The 15,123-nt window shown below is 36.6% G+C and overlaps 1 protein-coding gene across 2 annotated transcripts in view; it reads right to left on the bottom strand.

The window, feature by feature from the left end:
- The window catches only part of Col4a5 (collagen type IV alpha 5 chain), a 200,462-nt gene that overhangs the window by 43,572 nt on the left and 141,767 nt on the right, over positions 1-15,123 (bottom strand). Inside the window, exons 35-37 of one of the 2 annotated variants that reach the window (XM_052737125.1) lie at positions 10,585-10,674; positions 9,729-9,868; positions 2,358-2,484 (exon numbers count right to left, since the gene is read on the bottom strand). In XM_052737125.1, coding sequence (XP_052593085.1) covers positions 2,358-2,484; positions 9,729-9,868; positions 10,585-10,674 — 357 coding nt within the window. The remainder of the gene's footprint in view (positions 1-2,357; positions 2,485-9,728; positions 9,869-10,584; positions 10,675-15,123) is intronic. The other variant, XM_052737134.1, reaches the window with a different exon arrangement.

Raw genomic sequence — 15,123 nt, 5'->3', positions numbered from 1 at the left:
TTAATTTTCAATGATTAATAAAATCCAATGAATGACTAGAGTGGTGATTTGAATGTGAATCTCCCTCATAGGCTCTGGCATTTGAGTACTTGATCCCCAGTTAGTGATACTGTTTGGGGAGGCTTAGGAGGCATGGCCCCTGTGTATGCATGGTCCTTCTGGTGTCTACAGTTTCTTGAGGAGAATTTAGGATACACTCATGGAATATATTCCAAGCCACAGTACAATGTACTAACTGAAAGCTACAGTGTATTTTGAAAATGAGATAGGCTACAACCTCATTTTGTGTTTACAGGGGAAAATACATACATATACACACATATACAAAAGAAGGTTGTAGCTTCTCTCTCTCTCCCTATCTATCTATCTATCTATCTGTCTGTCTGTCTGTCTGTCTGTCTGTCTATCTATCTATCTATCTATCTATCTAGTCTTCCTACTTCAGATCACTGAATTCATATCTTCCTGTTTTGGTCATAAACACTATTGATAGCTCAGCTTTGAGTTTTAAGCAATAATTTGGTAGTATTACCACTTTTCATTTATGGCTCCTAAATTATAATTCCTTCAGTATTTGATAAAAACCATCATATTCTGATAGTTCGTGAAAAAAATGTGAACATCTTGAAAAATCACAAGTCCTTTAAAAGACCCATTTTAGAGTTAGCAAGTGCTCAGGCCTGAGTTTCAGGACTCAGATTAAAAGAACTAAAAAATCATTTTTAAATTAGTTCATACAAATTCTATGGAAGGACTCCCATTATGAAATGAATCCATCCTCTTTCTCCCTTATTAAGTAAAGAGGGGAAGATCACAAATAAGCTGCTGCTGAAGTTTTCAGACACTAGAAAGCGAGCTTTTGTTTCTGCTTTTCTCACATTTTCAAAATAGTCCCTCAACAATGCATTTTGAAGTCCTGGGTCTTCAAAATACAACAAAGGAGACATTAAAGTTCCTCTTTAAAATAGCCCATCCCATCCATCGCACAAGTTTAAAATATGACAAATATTTAAAGATTCATGCTACATGCAAAATATACAGTTCCAAACTAATTTAACATTCCACACAACTAATGCAGAGGGGAGAAGTCTTTAAGCTCAATGTCTGCACAAATTTTAGCTGTTTTAGAGAAATTGGAGCATGTCTCCATCAAAGATATATCAAAGAATATTTACTTCATTTTTAATAATAGTTCTAAACCATAAACACCAAATAGTCCATCAACTAGAGAATACATAATTGATTGTGGAACAAATTTTCAATTATTACACAGCAATGACAAGAAATAACTGACATATACAACATGACTAGTGAATCTTAGACATAATTATGAGTCAAAGAAATCATATACAATGATATAATACTGTGGTTCTCAACCTGTAGGTCACAACCCCCACCCCTGAGTTGCATATCAGATATCCTGTGCATCAGATATTTACATTACAATTCATAACAGTAGCAAAATTACAGTTATGAAGTAGCAACAAAATAATTTTATGGTAGGGACTCACCACATCATGAGGAACTGTATTAAAGGACTGCAGCATAAGGAAGGTGGAGAAGCACTGGTATAATACATAAAGCATGATTCCTCTTACGTGAATTTCAGTAACAGGCAAAATTAACTGAGGGTGATTGAAGTAATGATAATAGTTATCACAGGATGAAGAGTTGGGAGGGTGAAAAGTGGTGTGGGTAAACAAAAATAACATTTTGATTTTGGTTTGTGTGGTGGATTCATAGGTCTATACACAGGTATAAACTCTTCCAGAGACAGGAATTTCCATGAAAAGGCTAAGAAAAAAATAAATAACCAAAGACTCATCTATGCAACTGTGAGATTCAGAAGCAAACTAAAAATCACACAGCAGCATGAAATAACAGATACAATAATCTAGGTCAGGCTATCTACTTGACTATAGTGCTGTCTCTTTGCTTGAATGCCTCAGTTCTTGTCATCTGAATGAACAGCGTGATTGTTCTACCAACAGCTACCAGCTGTGTGCCTGCAGCCAATGTTCTAAGAGAATCAGCAGCAGGCAAGAGCCTGGCAGAGAGCATTATCACCTGAAAAACTAGTAAAGCCTCCGAATTGATTTTTGGCTACCAGTCAAAGACTGAAAAATGCTCCACCAAACAAGTGTCTCTGCCCACAGGATATTGGCCTGCTGAGTCATGAGCACTCATTCTCATTATACAGAAAGGCAGCTGGGCAAAGAAAGGTAAAGTTCTACTTTGAGATTATGTTGCTAATCAGTACAGGATGCAAGTCTGCCAAATAAGAGGTGGCTCCCAATACTGGTTAGAGTGGAAAAGAAAGGAAAGGGGAAAGGAACAGTAAGGAAAAGCACACCTACCTGGGAATCCAGGCAGGCCTGGCTGCCCTTTTGCTCCAGGGCTTCCTGGTAATCCAGGCAGACCAGTATCTCCCACAGAACCTTTGATACCTGGGTTTCCTGGATATCCAGGTAGACCAGGTTCACCCTGAAAACACAAATGAAAAGACAAAACTAAAGTCTGTTCATGATGCTGATTGTATAACAATGAAACATTATTTATAGGGCTTTTACTCTATGCCAGAAACTCTGCTAAATGCTTTATACAAATTGCTTCCCTTAATCATCACAACAGCTTGGTGAGTTACATTTGTCATTTCCATTGATAAAAGAGAAAGCCAAATCTCAGACATCAAGAGCCTAAGGTCTTTGGTAAGTGGCAAAAATAAGATCTGAACTGAAGTCTATCAAATTCCAGAGCTCACGCTATTCCTGTGCTACATGGATGTATCAATCTCATAAATCCTTACCAATCCTATTAGAAAGGTAACATTATCATCTGCCTGTTATAGTGATGCAGCTAGCAAGTGGTGGCATCTGAATTTTGACTTCAGAACTTGTGGTTTGTCATCTTTATATGTTTTAATCAATTCATGGCTTATAATAAGTCAATAGCTACACTAGGTTCTAAACGAAAAGATTGATGGTAAGATAAAATTACCATGAACAATCTACCAATTTTTTAGTGGACATCTAATAATCTGTTCCTTTCATGAAATTATTCTTGACAAGCAGCTTACATGGCCCATGGGCTGCATGCAGCCAAAGAGAGCTATGAATGTGGCTCAATACAAAATTTAAAAAAATTACATGAACATTATAAGACCTTTGTATTTTTTTATAACTTCATTGTGCAGTTTTTGACTATGAACTTTATAGACGACAATTTCATGTTACAATGTCAAAAGGTTGGACACACATGTGATGTCAGGGTAGGTTCATATTCCTCAACAAGTGTAAATCATATGCAAATTATAACTCTTGAATTTCATTCAAAGTATCTTTGTGGCCACAGGCAATGTACATATTGTTGCTATTTTCCTCAGTGAATATTTACATTATATTTCTTTCAATATAATCATAGAAGAATTCCTATCCACGTTAATAGTTTTAAAACTTTTCCCTAATACTGATGAAAACAGTGTACCATAATTCTAAATGTGTACCATGGTACTCATGCTCTGCTCATGAGGAACATGACCTCTTCAACAGCATGGTAGTGTTCAATATCACCTACATAATGTCTCCTTCTTGGACTTGTCTGGGTGAATAATAAGACTTGCTGTTTAAGACTTGTGTGTTTCTACAGTATGCTAATAAGTTTTTAAATTAGTGTCCCATTTCCTTACATTTTTTCTCAACAGTTAAGAATCTTGAGCTGAGGATGTATGCATTTTTTTCTGACCTCTTATGCATCAAACACATAGCCCATTTTGGAGCACATAATGGGTATCTAATAATGACTTGGCTTGAATTGATTCCACATTAGATGTTTATGCAGATAAACTAGGTAAGTGCTGTACCACTGAGCTTCATCCTAGCCTGGCCTTCATTATTTATGAATGAATTAAATTTATATGTCAAAGAAAAACGTAGAAGAAATTCTAATATTTCTATTATGGGCAAACCTGGAAAGAACCCAACATACTTCTTATTATTTATGATAATTAAGTATGTTAAATTCCCAAAATGATACCAATCTCTAAGCTGTATTACCTCTGTCCCTCAGCACAATTTTTATTACTCTCATAGCAAGCAAATTTTAAATATTTTATAAGGACTTCTGAAATGAATTACAATTTACTAGCTTAAGCTTTACTTAATATTTTGTAATTCATACATTTACCATGGAGAAACTATGGGTTTCAGAAAAGACATGCCTTAAGAAATAAAGAGGAGAGGATTCAGACAAATCAAAAGATCAGACCAGGAATCTCATGCATCAACACAAGACAACAAAAATTCAAGTCTATTTGTACTTTTATCAAAGCTAGGAGTGACTTGAATACAGTGAGGCTATAAATATTTACATTCATTCTATACTCAGCTTTGATAAGATTCTTGAAAATCAAGCATATCAAACCAAAATGAGCCAAATTTACCTCTGGGTAACAATCTTACAAACATAGTAACACTGGGAGACTCTATCTTTTCTTTTTAACAAGACTGATTGTATGGTCACTATGTTGTATCACATACACCATGCAGACTAGAACCTCAATTCAATATCATTTCTCTTACTAAAATTCCAATTGGCAAGCTAAGTATTTTGATCATAGTCAATCTTTACTATGTCTTAGTAATATTAGCATCTTATCTTCCATACTGCAACCTATGACTCCAAAATATATTTATAGTTTGTGCTATTTTATAGATTACATCAAAGTTAATGGAGAAGCCAATCTTTGCCTTTGCTGTGGATGATTGATGGATAAATAAAATGCTGATTGGCCAGTAGCCAGACAGGAAGTATAGGCTGGGCAAAGAGAGAGGAGAGGTCTGGGAAGTAGAAGGCTGAGACAGAGAGATGCTGCCAGCAGCCACCATGAGAAGATGTTAAGATACCGGTAAGCCACGAGCCACATGGCAACTTATAGATTAATAGAAATGGGTTAATTTAAGATATAAGAACAGCTAGCTAGAAGCCTGAGCCATTAGGCCAAACAGTTTAAATAATATAAGCATCTGTATGTTTATTTCATAAGTGGGCTGTAGGACTGCGGGGGCTTGGTGGAAGCCGGAGAGAAACTCTCCAGCTACATGCCTTCTTGCTTGAAAGTGTAAAATTGAAGAAGCAATGCTACTGGGAAAAAATGAAAAGAATGAATGGAAAACATTTGGTTGGATAGGACAAACCCCATATTCTGCTGAGTGGTAACATTAAACATAAAATGGTAGCCCATCAGTTGGAAGTAGTCCGTATCTGATGATGCATTTTTTATAGCCCTATCCACACATGGGGATGAAGGATACTATAAAGAAATGTAGAATTGTTCTAGTTCTACCTTAGATCAAGAAAGTTAACTAAACAAACATTTTGAAACAGGGTTTCTATGTTATCCATCACGCCTGCTCTTAGTCATACATCCAAAGAAAACAAAATCACCGGGTTAAAAAGACACCTTCATTCCTATGCTTACTGTAGCACTGTTCAAAATATCCAGGATGTGGAACCTATTTAGTGTTCACTAACAGACAATTGGGTAAAGAAAATGTGGTTCAGTAGACTAGTAGTAAGCTTCAAAACAGCATGAAATTTTGTCACTTATGACAACATGGATGGACCCAGGGAACCTTATGTTCAGTGAAATTAAGCAGAGAACGATACATGCTTCTCACAGATGGTAGGAGTAAAATGTTGGTTAACAGAGATTATGGAAAATAAACAGGAGAGACAGACAGAAGGTTTGGTTAACAAAGTATGATGCTATTGCTAGATAGATGAAACATATTTACATGTTTCATAGCATGACCTGGTGAATATAATGAATAATAAGGCTCCATGTTTTTCAAAAAAGTTAAAAGTAACCAGGAATTTAACACTGCCTTCTGGACCCAGTAGGGCAGTTATCCCATATGAACTTTAGCAGTTGTGACAGCATGTGCAAGACCTGTGCAAGACCAAGCCAGACAAAATCCCAGCATGGAGTGTGGGAGGTGGGCATGAAGTCCCACCCCATGTAAATGAGCTATTGGCAATTCATGGCTGCTGGGAGAGAGAGAGCCAGCTTCTTCAGTGATGCAGCCTCTGAGAGACTGCCACTTGCACTGGTATATAGCACTTCACCCATGCACAAACAAGCACACTAAGTGAATTCAGTTATTTTTAAATAACAGATGAAATTGGCAGGAAATAGTGGAGTGGATTTAATGAAAAATATATGCATACATGAAATTCTCAAACAATAAAAATCACAAAAATTTAAGGGGAACTATTTACCTACCCAATGTATACACAAATCAAAACATTAAATTACCTTATAAATACACACAAATAGAATGCAACAATCAAGAGATAAAACAAAATTAACAAAAAGCAGTTAATACAACGTTTTTGGGTAAACTTTAGGTATTATTGATGTGAAATTCATACATATTAAATGCATACATGTTGATGAATTTGGATAAAAGGATGTAACCACAATACTATAATCCAAACCAAGTTACCCCCAATATTCTCATTCTTACCCTTCTCTTGTATGTGTTCTTGTGTGTGTATGTATGTATATTGTAATAATACTGCTTAAAAGAGCTGTGTATGTGTGTGTGTGTGTGTGTGTGTGTGTGTGTGTGTGTGTGTGTTTGTGTGTGTGTGTTTCAATAACATGGGTAAAAGAGCTGGGTATAGTGATGCATGCTTATAATTCCAGCAGTGGGAAAGCTGAAGAAGTTAAATATAGAGTTCAAGGCCAGCTTGGGCTACATAGTGAGTTTCAGGCCAGTCTGAGCTATAGAGTAAGAGTGCATATAAAACAAACAAGCAAACCAACCAACCAACCAAACAAACGAACAAACAAAGACAATCCACATAGCACATAATGTAAAATTAATTTTCTGCACATTTTAAGATGAATGATAATGGCAACCATATGTACTGTATTAACCCACAGATTGCTGGACCTTACTCATCATGCTTAAATGAAGTCTGAACACAGTAAACAACACTGACATTTTCTCAAAGTAAGCAAGACAGAGTATATAATAAGTTCTTCAGGTTTCCTATGTATTTAGCTCTCCCAACTAGGGCAATATTAAGTTAATATGGACAACTGATAAATAATAGTACAAGGCTGCTTGGTCAGGCCAAATAGTACCACAAATGATTTAATACATGTATGTGAAATGTGATCAACATTGCAAAAACATGGCATTATATTTAAGATGATAGATTCAATATTATCTTTTACTATTTAAGAAAAGATTATAATAATATTGCTCAAAATACCAGACTGGTATAGACAAAAGTGGCTCAAATTGTCACAAATACATCAAAGAAAATGTGACTCATAAAATCAAGCTATGCCATATTATTGCAGCACTATATGTAGGTCTAGTAAGATATATATATATATATATATATATATACAGATATACAGATATACACAAATAATTTATATTATAATTATTTTAAATATCTTCAAAACCAAGTGCAAGGAAACCAACATCCATTTGTTCATCAAATCTGAGGATACTAGAACTTAAAGCATCCAAAAATTGAATTAAGTTCAAGGCAAGTGAAAACATTATGTTTATAGGTAGAAATCTTGTATCAGATTTCCCATCACAGAGGACAAAGTATTTGTACAACTTATTGAAATAATTTACATATCACACAAGCCAGTCAGTTCAGTGTTCTTAGTACATTCACAGAGTTAGACGACTATCATCAAAATCTAATTTTAGAAAATTTAATCTTACACACACACACACAAAAAAAACCCTGCATTCATTAACAGTAATTCCACACTCCTTTATCACTCCAGGTCCCAGCAACACTTACTCTGCTGTTTATGCTGCTTCACCTATTCTGGACATTTTATATAAATAAAATCATGTAATATGGTATCTTATGTCTGGCTTAATTTACTTAGGGTGAATTGTGGAATATCATCTACATTATATCAGTACCTTATTTCTATTAATAATCACATATTCTATTGTATAGATAAAGCAGGATTTGTTTAGCCATTCATCCACCTATGGACATTTGGATTTGTTCCAGATTCTGATCATTATAAATAATGATGCTATGAGCATTCACATACAAGTACAAGTTTCTGTGAAGAGATACACACTCACTTCTTTTGGATATATACCTAGAATTGAGACTGCTAGATTATATGACAGCTATAACTTTTTGAGGCCCACCAAATATTTTTTCATTGCAGTTGTATCATTTTACTTTCCCACCAGCAATATGTAAGGCTTCCAGTTTCATTACATCCTTTCCAACCTTCTTGGAAGTGGCTATTTTACTGAATGGGAAGTGGTATCTTACTGCAATTTGAATTTGAATTAATATGACCAATGAGGATGGCCATATTTCAATGTTCTTATTAATAAGATATTTCCCATCATGCCTAGTTTATGCTGAAGATGAAATCTAGGCATTCACAAGTGTTAGGTGAGCGTTCCACCAACTAAGCTACATCCTCAGGCCCTGTTTACTAGTTTTTAATTGAATCTTCCTAATGGGTACAAAACATTATCTCACTATGTAATTGACTTGCATTTCTGTATTGATTAGTGATGTGGAACATCTTTTCATGTATTTACTGGTCTTTTGTATATGACTTTTAGGTTCTATTCAAGGCTGTTGCTTATTTTTGAATTGGACCGTTAGGGCTTTCTAAAACAGCTAATTTCTGTCACCTTCATTCTTGTATATATGGGTATCTTACTGAAGTATACCTATAAGCCACATAGAAAAAAAAGCTAAAAATTATCCTCTTGCTTTAAGAGTATCATAGATAACTTTCAATTCAAACAGTTTTCTGATACCTTTAATTATAAATTCAGAGACGGTTTATAGTGGTGGTTTTCACTATACTATATGTTGAAATTAGTCCATTATAGAAAACAGTATATATGAACAAATAAGAAGTTTAAAAAATATAATTTTAAATCAGTGAGTAAAAAACGGAATTTCTTACAGATGATATTGGGCCAATTGGGAATTTTTCTGGGGAAAAAAGTTACTGGACTATATTCCCAGGCCTACAGATCTTCACGAGCAGAAGAAGACAGTTTTGAAGGCTTGAAGTCAAGCCTCCAGTCTTTTCCCTCATCCCTATGTCTCATGACAACTTTTCTGTTTCATCAAGAAAATATGAGCAATCACTAAACTGCATCCTTCATATTTTTCTCCAAACTTTCTTTTTCCAAAAGCTTTCCTATCTTCCAGGATTTCGGGGCCAAGAAATTCAGAGTCATCCTTTGACACCCTCCTTTCTCTCAGATTTAATAAGCAAATCTTTCTGGTTTGACCTATGAACTATGGTTCAGCATCAGACCATTTCTTATCACTTCCACTGCCAAAAGCCTGATTCAAGCCATTAGTATGTCTATGCTATATAGTTAAATACTAGCATAACTGTTCTGTATACTATCTGTTTTGAAATCAAAAGGTTCAGTTTTAAAATGGATAATGTACAATCATGATATTCTTTCTGTTTGCTTCCCATTTTACTTAGGAATAAAACTAATGATACGCCCCTAGATAATATATTCTTTGTTACCAGCTTTCCCTTACAACCTAAGGGAAAATGAAAGGAATAATTCTTTGCTCAGAATATTCCTTGTCATTCTGCAGTTTGTTTAGTAAAGAATTAGAAGTGAGCACAGTTAAAGAAAAGCTATAATTCTCAGATGTGATCAGAAGAATAGGATTACCTTTGGACCAGGATGACCCGGAAGACCAATGCCTGAAACGCCAGGATCTCCTTTACTTCCTTTCTGGCCAGGTAATCCTGGAGAGCCAGGTTGTCCAGGAACTCCAGGAGGCCCAGGAGGCCCATCCACACCTTGAGGGCCTGTTGAAAATATGTAATGTATAATATTTAATAAAATAGTTTTTACTCACTGCAAACCTAAGATGAATGTGATTTAGCAAAAAGATCTTTAAAAAAAACTTCTGTAAACTGAGTATATATAGTGAGTTTCACACACGGGCTTATATATCAACCTATTTCTAAAGAAATTTTGATGGAAGAGAAAAAGCCAGAGAACACATATGTTTGTGAATTCTAACTTTTTAATTTCTTAAAATTCTGTCCCTTATTAAGTCACTTTAAATATTTTTTGTAGTGAGAAGTCTATCCATTGGTTATTTTAGAGACTGTCCTACCCTGATTCTGTCAACATTAGCTGCCCCATCTCCAATGCTGGTGATGGAATCCAGGCCTCTTACATACTATCACTTTGCTACATATCCAGACCTTATACTCGCATCTTTTCTGATTTTAAGAAAAGGATAAAAATGAGGGTTGGGTCACTGGTCAATTGGCAGAGTGCTTGCCTCATTTGCATAAAGCTGTTTGATCTTTAATACATTATTAACATTGCATGGTGTTAAGCACTTATAATCCCAGTATTTCAGGGATAGATACAGGAGGACTAGAAGTTCAAGGTCATCCTCAGCTATGTAGCAAGTTTGATGATAGCCTGTGCTACATGAGACCCGGTCTCAATGGGGGAAAAAATAGTGAATATTAATAGGATTAAATGACTATGATTTTTCATCACTCACCAGGAAAACCCATGTCACCAATGTTTCCTTTAAGCCCAGGAGGCCCTGTAAGTCCTGGTGGACCAGGGAGACCAGGGTCACCCTTGGGACCTAGAAAAGTAATGTTGGTAAAATTAAAGCAAAGAAATGACATCATGGGATTGGAAGGATAAATTTTATTGTATTAAAGTCCACAGATATAACTCAGTGTGAAATAGGTAGGCAGTCCCCCAGAAGTCTCCTTAGTAATATATTGGAATATAATAATGCTAATACAGGTCTTTAAATTCAACTTCATAAAAATAAAGGTAATTTTACCTGAGCACCTTGGTTCTTCTCCTAAAACAATTCCATGTATTTGATGATTTATTTGTTGCATATGTATAACTACCCCTTTTTGTGTTCTCACAGACAAATCCAATATAACAATGTTTAATAAACTTCAGCCATGGATCTCTGTCAAAACAGAGCCCCACTATAATTAGGCCAGAGAGAGATAATGGTTGGCAATTTGATGGAGAGATGCTGCATTGACCTGGATGTATTTGAGGAGTCTACTAAGAACATGACAGGTGCTTGAGCTGTATGATGTCACCTACATGTTTGCCAGTGCCACCATATATGCAGTTTTCTTTTTCTTTCACCGGTGACTTCCAGCTTTGGGAAGAGAATGCAAAAGATGCTGGGAAGGAACCAGGAGAGAATCCATCTTTCTCAATCCATCAAGATAATGAGGTATGAATTTGATGGAAAACAAATGACCTTCAGAGCTTCTAAGAGGTTAAAGACCTTTTTATTTCCTTAGGGGCTGAACTAAAATCAAGCAGCTGAAAGTTTTATGAGAAGGAAGACAAAAACTAAGGCAAACCATTCACTGTAAGAGCATTTGTGCTGTAACAGATTACAAGGAGGCTTGGGAAACTTTTATCCTTAGCAATTTTAAAAATTAAGCTCCGATTGGACCCAAAGGTGAGTCTTTGTTCTCCTAGCCAATCACCCCAGCCTCTAGAATTTAGGCCCAGGGGCACAATATTAAGAGCTGCAAAGGAAAAAGGCCAAGTAACATATAAAGTCAGACCCATCAGAATAACACTTGACTTCTCAAGTGGAGACTCTGAAAGCCAGAAGGGTCCTGGACAGATGTTATGCAGACACTAAGAGACCACAGATTCCAGCCCAGACTACTATACCCCACAAAACTCTCAACCAACAGACCAATCTCCCTCATGAACATTGGTGCAAAAATACTCAATAAAATACTGCCAAACCGAATCTAAGAACACATAAAAAAATCATCCATCATGATCATGTAGGCTTCATCTCAGAGATGCAGGGATGGTTCAAAATATGAAAATCTGTCAATATAATCCATCATATTAACAAACTGAAAGGAAAAAAATCACATGATCATCTTATTAGATGCTGAAAAAGCCTTTGACAAAATCCATCACCCCTTCATGATAAAGGTCTTGGAGATATCAAGAATACAAGGAACATACCTAAACATAATAAAGGCAACTTACAGCAAGCTGACAGCCAACATCAAGTTAAATGGAGAGAAACTCAAAGAGATTCCACTAGAATCAGGAACAAGACAAGACTGTCCTCTCTCCCCATACTTATTCAACATAGTACTTGAAGTTCTAGCTAGAGCAATAAAACAACAAAAGAAGATCAAGGAGATACAAATTGGAAAGGAAGAAGTCAAACTTTCACTCTTTGCAGATGATATAATAGTCTACATAAGTGATCCCAAAAATACTACCAGGGAATTCCCACAACTGATAAACACCTTCAGTAATGTGGTAGGATACAAGATGAAGTCAAAAAAATCAGTAGCCCTCCTATACGCAAATGATAAATGGGCCAAGAAAGAAATCAGAGAAACATCACCATTTACAATAGCCGCAAATAATATAAAGTACCTTGGGGTTACTCTAACCAAACAAGTGAAAGACCTGTATGACAAGAACTTTAAGTCCCTGAAGAAAGAAATTGAAGAAGATATTAGAAAATTCAAAGATCTCCCATGCTCATTGATAGGTAGAACCAACATAATAAAAATGGCAATCTTACCAAAAGCAATCTACAGATTCAATGCAATCCCCATCAAAATCCCAACACAATTCTTCACAGACGTTAAGAGAACAATACTCAACTTCATATGGAAAAACAGAAAACGTAGGCTATCTAAAACAATCTTTTGCAATAAAGCAACTTCTGGAGGCATCACCATCCCTGACTTCAACCTCTACTATAGAGCTATAGTAATAAAAATAGCTTGGAATTGGCATAAAAACCTACATGTGGACCAATGGAATTAAATAGAAGACCCTGACATTATTCCATGCACATGAACACCTGATTTTTGACAAAGAAGCCAAAACTGTAAAATGGTAAAAAGAAAGCATCTTCAACAAATGGAGCTGGCATAACTGGATGTCAACATGTAGAAGATTGCAAATAGATCCATATTTATGGCCATGCACCAAACTCAAATCCAAGTGGATCAAAGAACTCAACATAAATTCAGTTACACTGAAACTGATAGAGGAGAAAGTAGGAAGTAGCCTACATGCATTGGGACAGGAGACCACTTAATAAATATAACACCAGTAGCACAGATACTGAGAGCAACAATTAATAAATGGGACCTCCTGAAACTGAGAAACTTCTCTAAGGCAAAGGACACAGTAAATAACACAAAATGACAGCCTACAGAATAGGAAATGATCTTCACCAGCCCCACATCTGACACAGGGCTGATGTCCAAAATATATAAAGAATGCAAGAAACTAGACATCAAAATAACAAACAATCTAATTTAAAAAATGGGCTACAGAGCTAAACAGAGAATTCTCAACAGAAGAATCCCAAATGGCTGAAAGACATTTAAGGAATTGCTCAACATCTTTATTCATCAGGAAAATGCAAATCAAAATGACTCTGAGATACCATCTTACACCTGTCAAAATGGCAAAGATCAAAAAACACTGATGACAGCTTATGAGAGGAGGTGGAGCAAGGGGAATACTCCTCCATTGCTGGTGGGAGTGAAAACTTGTACAGTCACTTTGGAAATCAGTATGGCAACTTCTCAGAAAATTGGGAATCAATGTACCTCAAGACCCAATGATACCACTCTTGGGCATATACACAAGGTTTGCTCAATCATAGCACAAGGACACATGCTCAACTATGTTCATAGCAACATTATTCCTATTAGCCATAACCTGGAAACAACCTAGATGCCCCTCAACCAAAGAATGGATAAAGAAAACGTGGTGCATACACACAATGGAGTACTACTCAGCTGCAAACAACAATGACATCATGAAACTTGTAGGCAAATGGATGTAACTAGAAAATATCATCCTGAATGAGGTAACCCAGACCCAGAAAGACAAACATGGTATGTATTCACTCATAAGTGGATACTAGATGTAAAGCAAAGGATAACCAGACTATAACCCATAGCTCCAGAGAAGCTAGGAAACAAGAAGGACCCAAAGAGGGATGCATGGATCACCTTGGGATGGGGAAACATAGGGTATTCCGATGAGTAACCTGGGGATGAGGGAGGGTAATAGAGGCTAGGGGATGAGGGATGAGAACATGAGTGAATGGGATGGTCAAGCTGGGGGTGGGACAGAGTGGAAAAGCAATGAAAGATATCTTGATAGAGGGAGACATTATGGGGTAAGGGAGAAACCTGGTGCTTGGGAAATTCCCAGGAATCCACAAAGATGACCCCAGCTAAGACTCTTAGCAGTAGTGGAGAGGGTGCCTGAACTGGCCTACCCTGGTAATCAGATTGGCGAATACCCTAACTGTCATCATAGAGCCTTTATCCAGTAACTGATGGAAGCAGATGCAGAGATCCACAACCATGCACCAGGCTGAGCTTCAGGAGTCCAGTTGAAGAGAGGGTAAAGGGATTACATGAGCAAGGGCAGTCAAGATCATGATGGGGAAATCTACAGAGACAACTGAACCAAGCTCAAGGGAACTCACAAACTTTAGACATACAGCTGTGGAACCTGCATGGGACCAGACTAGACCCTCTGCATACAGGAGACAGTTGTGTAGCTTGGTCTGTTTGAGGGGCCCCTGGCAGTGTGTTCAAGATCTGTCCCTGGTGCGTGATATGGCTTTCTGGTTCCCATTACCTATGGCCAGACACCTTGCTCACCTTGATGCATGGCGAGGGGTGAGATGTTTAGCTGTCCCCCCATGGAGAACTTACCCTTTTGGAGGAGGGGATGAGGGTGAGTTGGGGGAGGGGGAAAGGAGGGGAATGGGAGGAGGGATGAGAGGGGGATCTGTGGTTTGGTATGTAAAGTGAATAAAAAATTTTTAAAAGGATAAAAGAGAAATAATTTCTAAATAAAAAAAGAAATTTTAAAAATTAAAATTTTCAATCATCTTTTTACATTGCAGGCAACAAACAAACAACAACAACAAAAGCGAAAAACACTGGTGACTTTTTCAGGCTCCTACCAGATAACTGTCTTATTTATATGCTGGAGTGTCTGTAGTAAAATGTAGCACCTTACTTGA

This window comes from Peromyscus californicus, unplaced genomic scaffold (assembly GCF_007827085.1).
Source record: "Peromyscus californicus insignis strain IS unplaced genomic scaffold, ASM782708v3 Scaffold_10__1_contigs__length_136768540, whole genome shotgun sequence".
Taxonomy (NCBI): Eukaryota; Metazoa; Chordata; class Mammalia; order Rodentia; family Cricetidae; genus Peromyscus; species Peromyscus californicus.
This window is presented reverse-complemented; position numbering and strand designations above follow the sequence as displayed.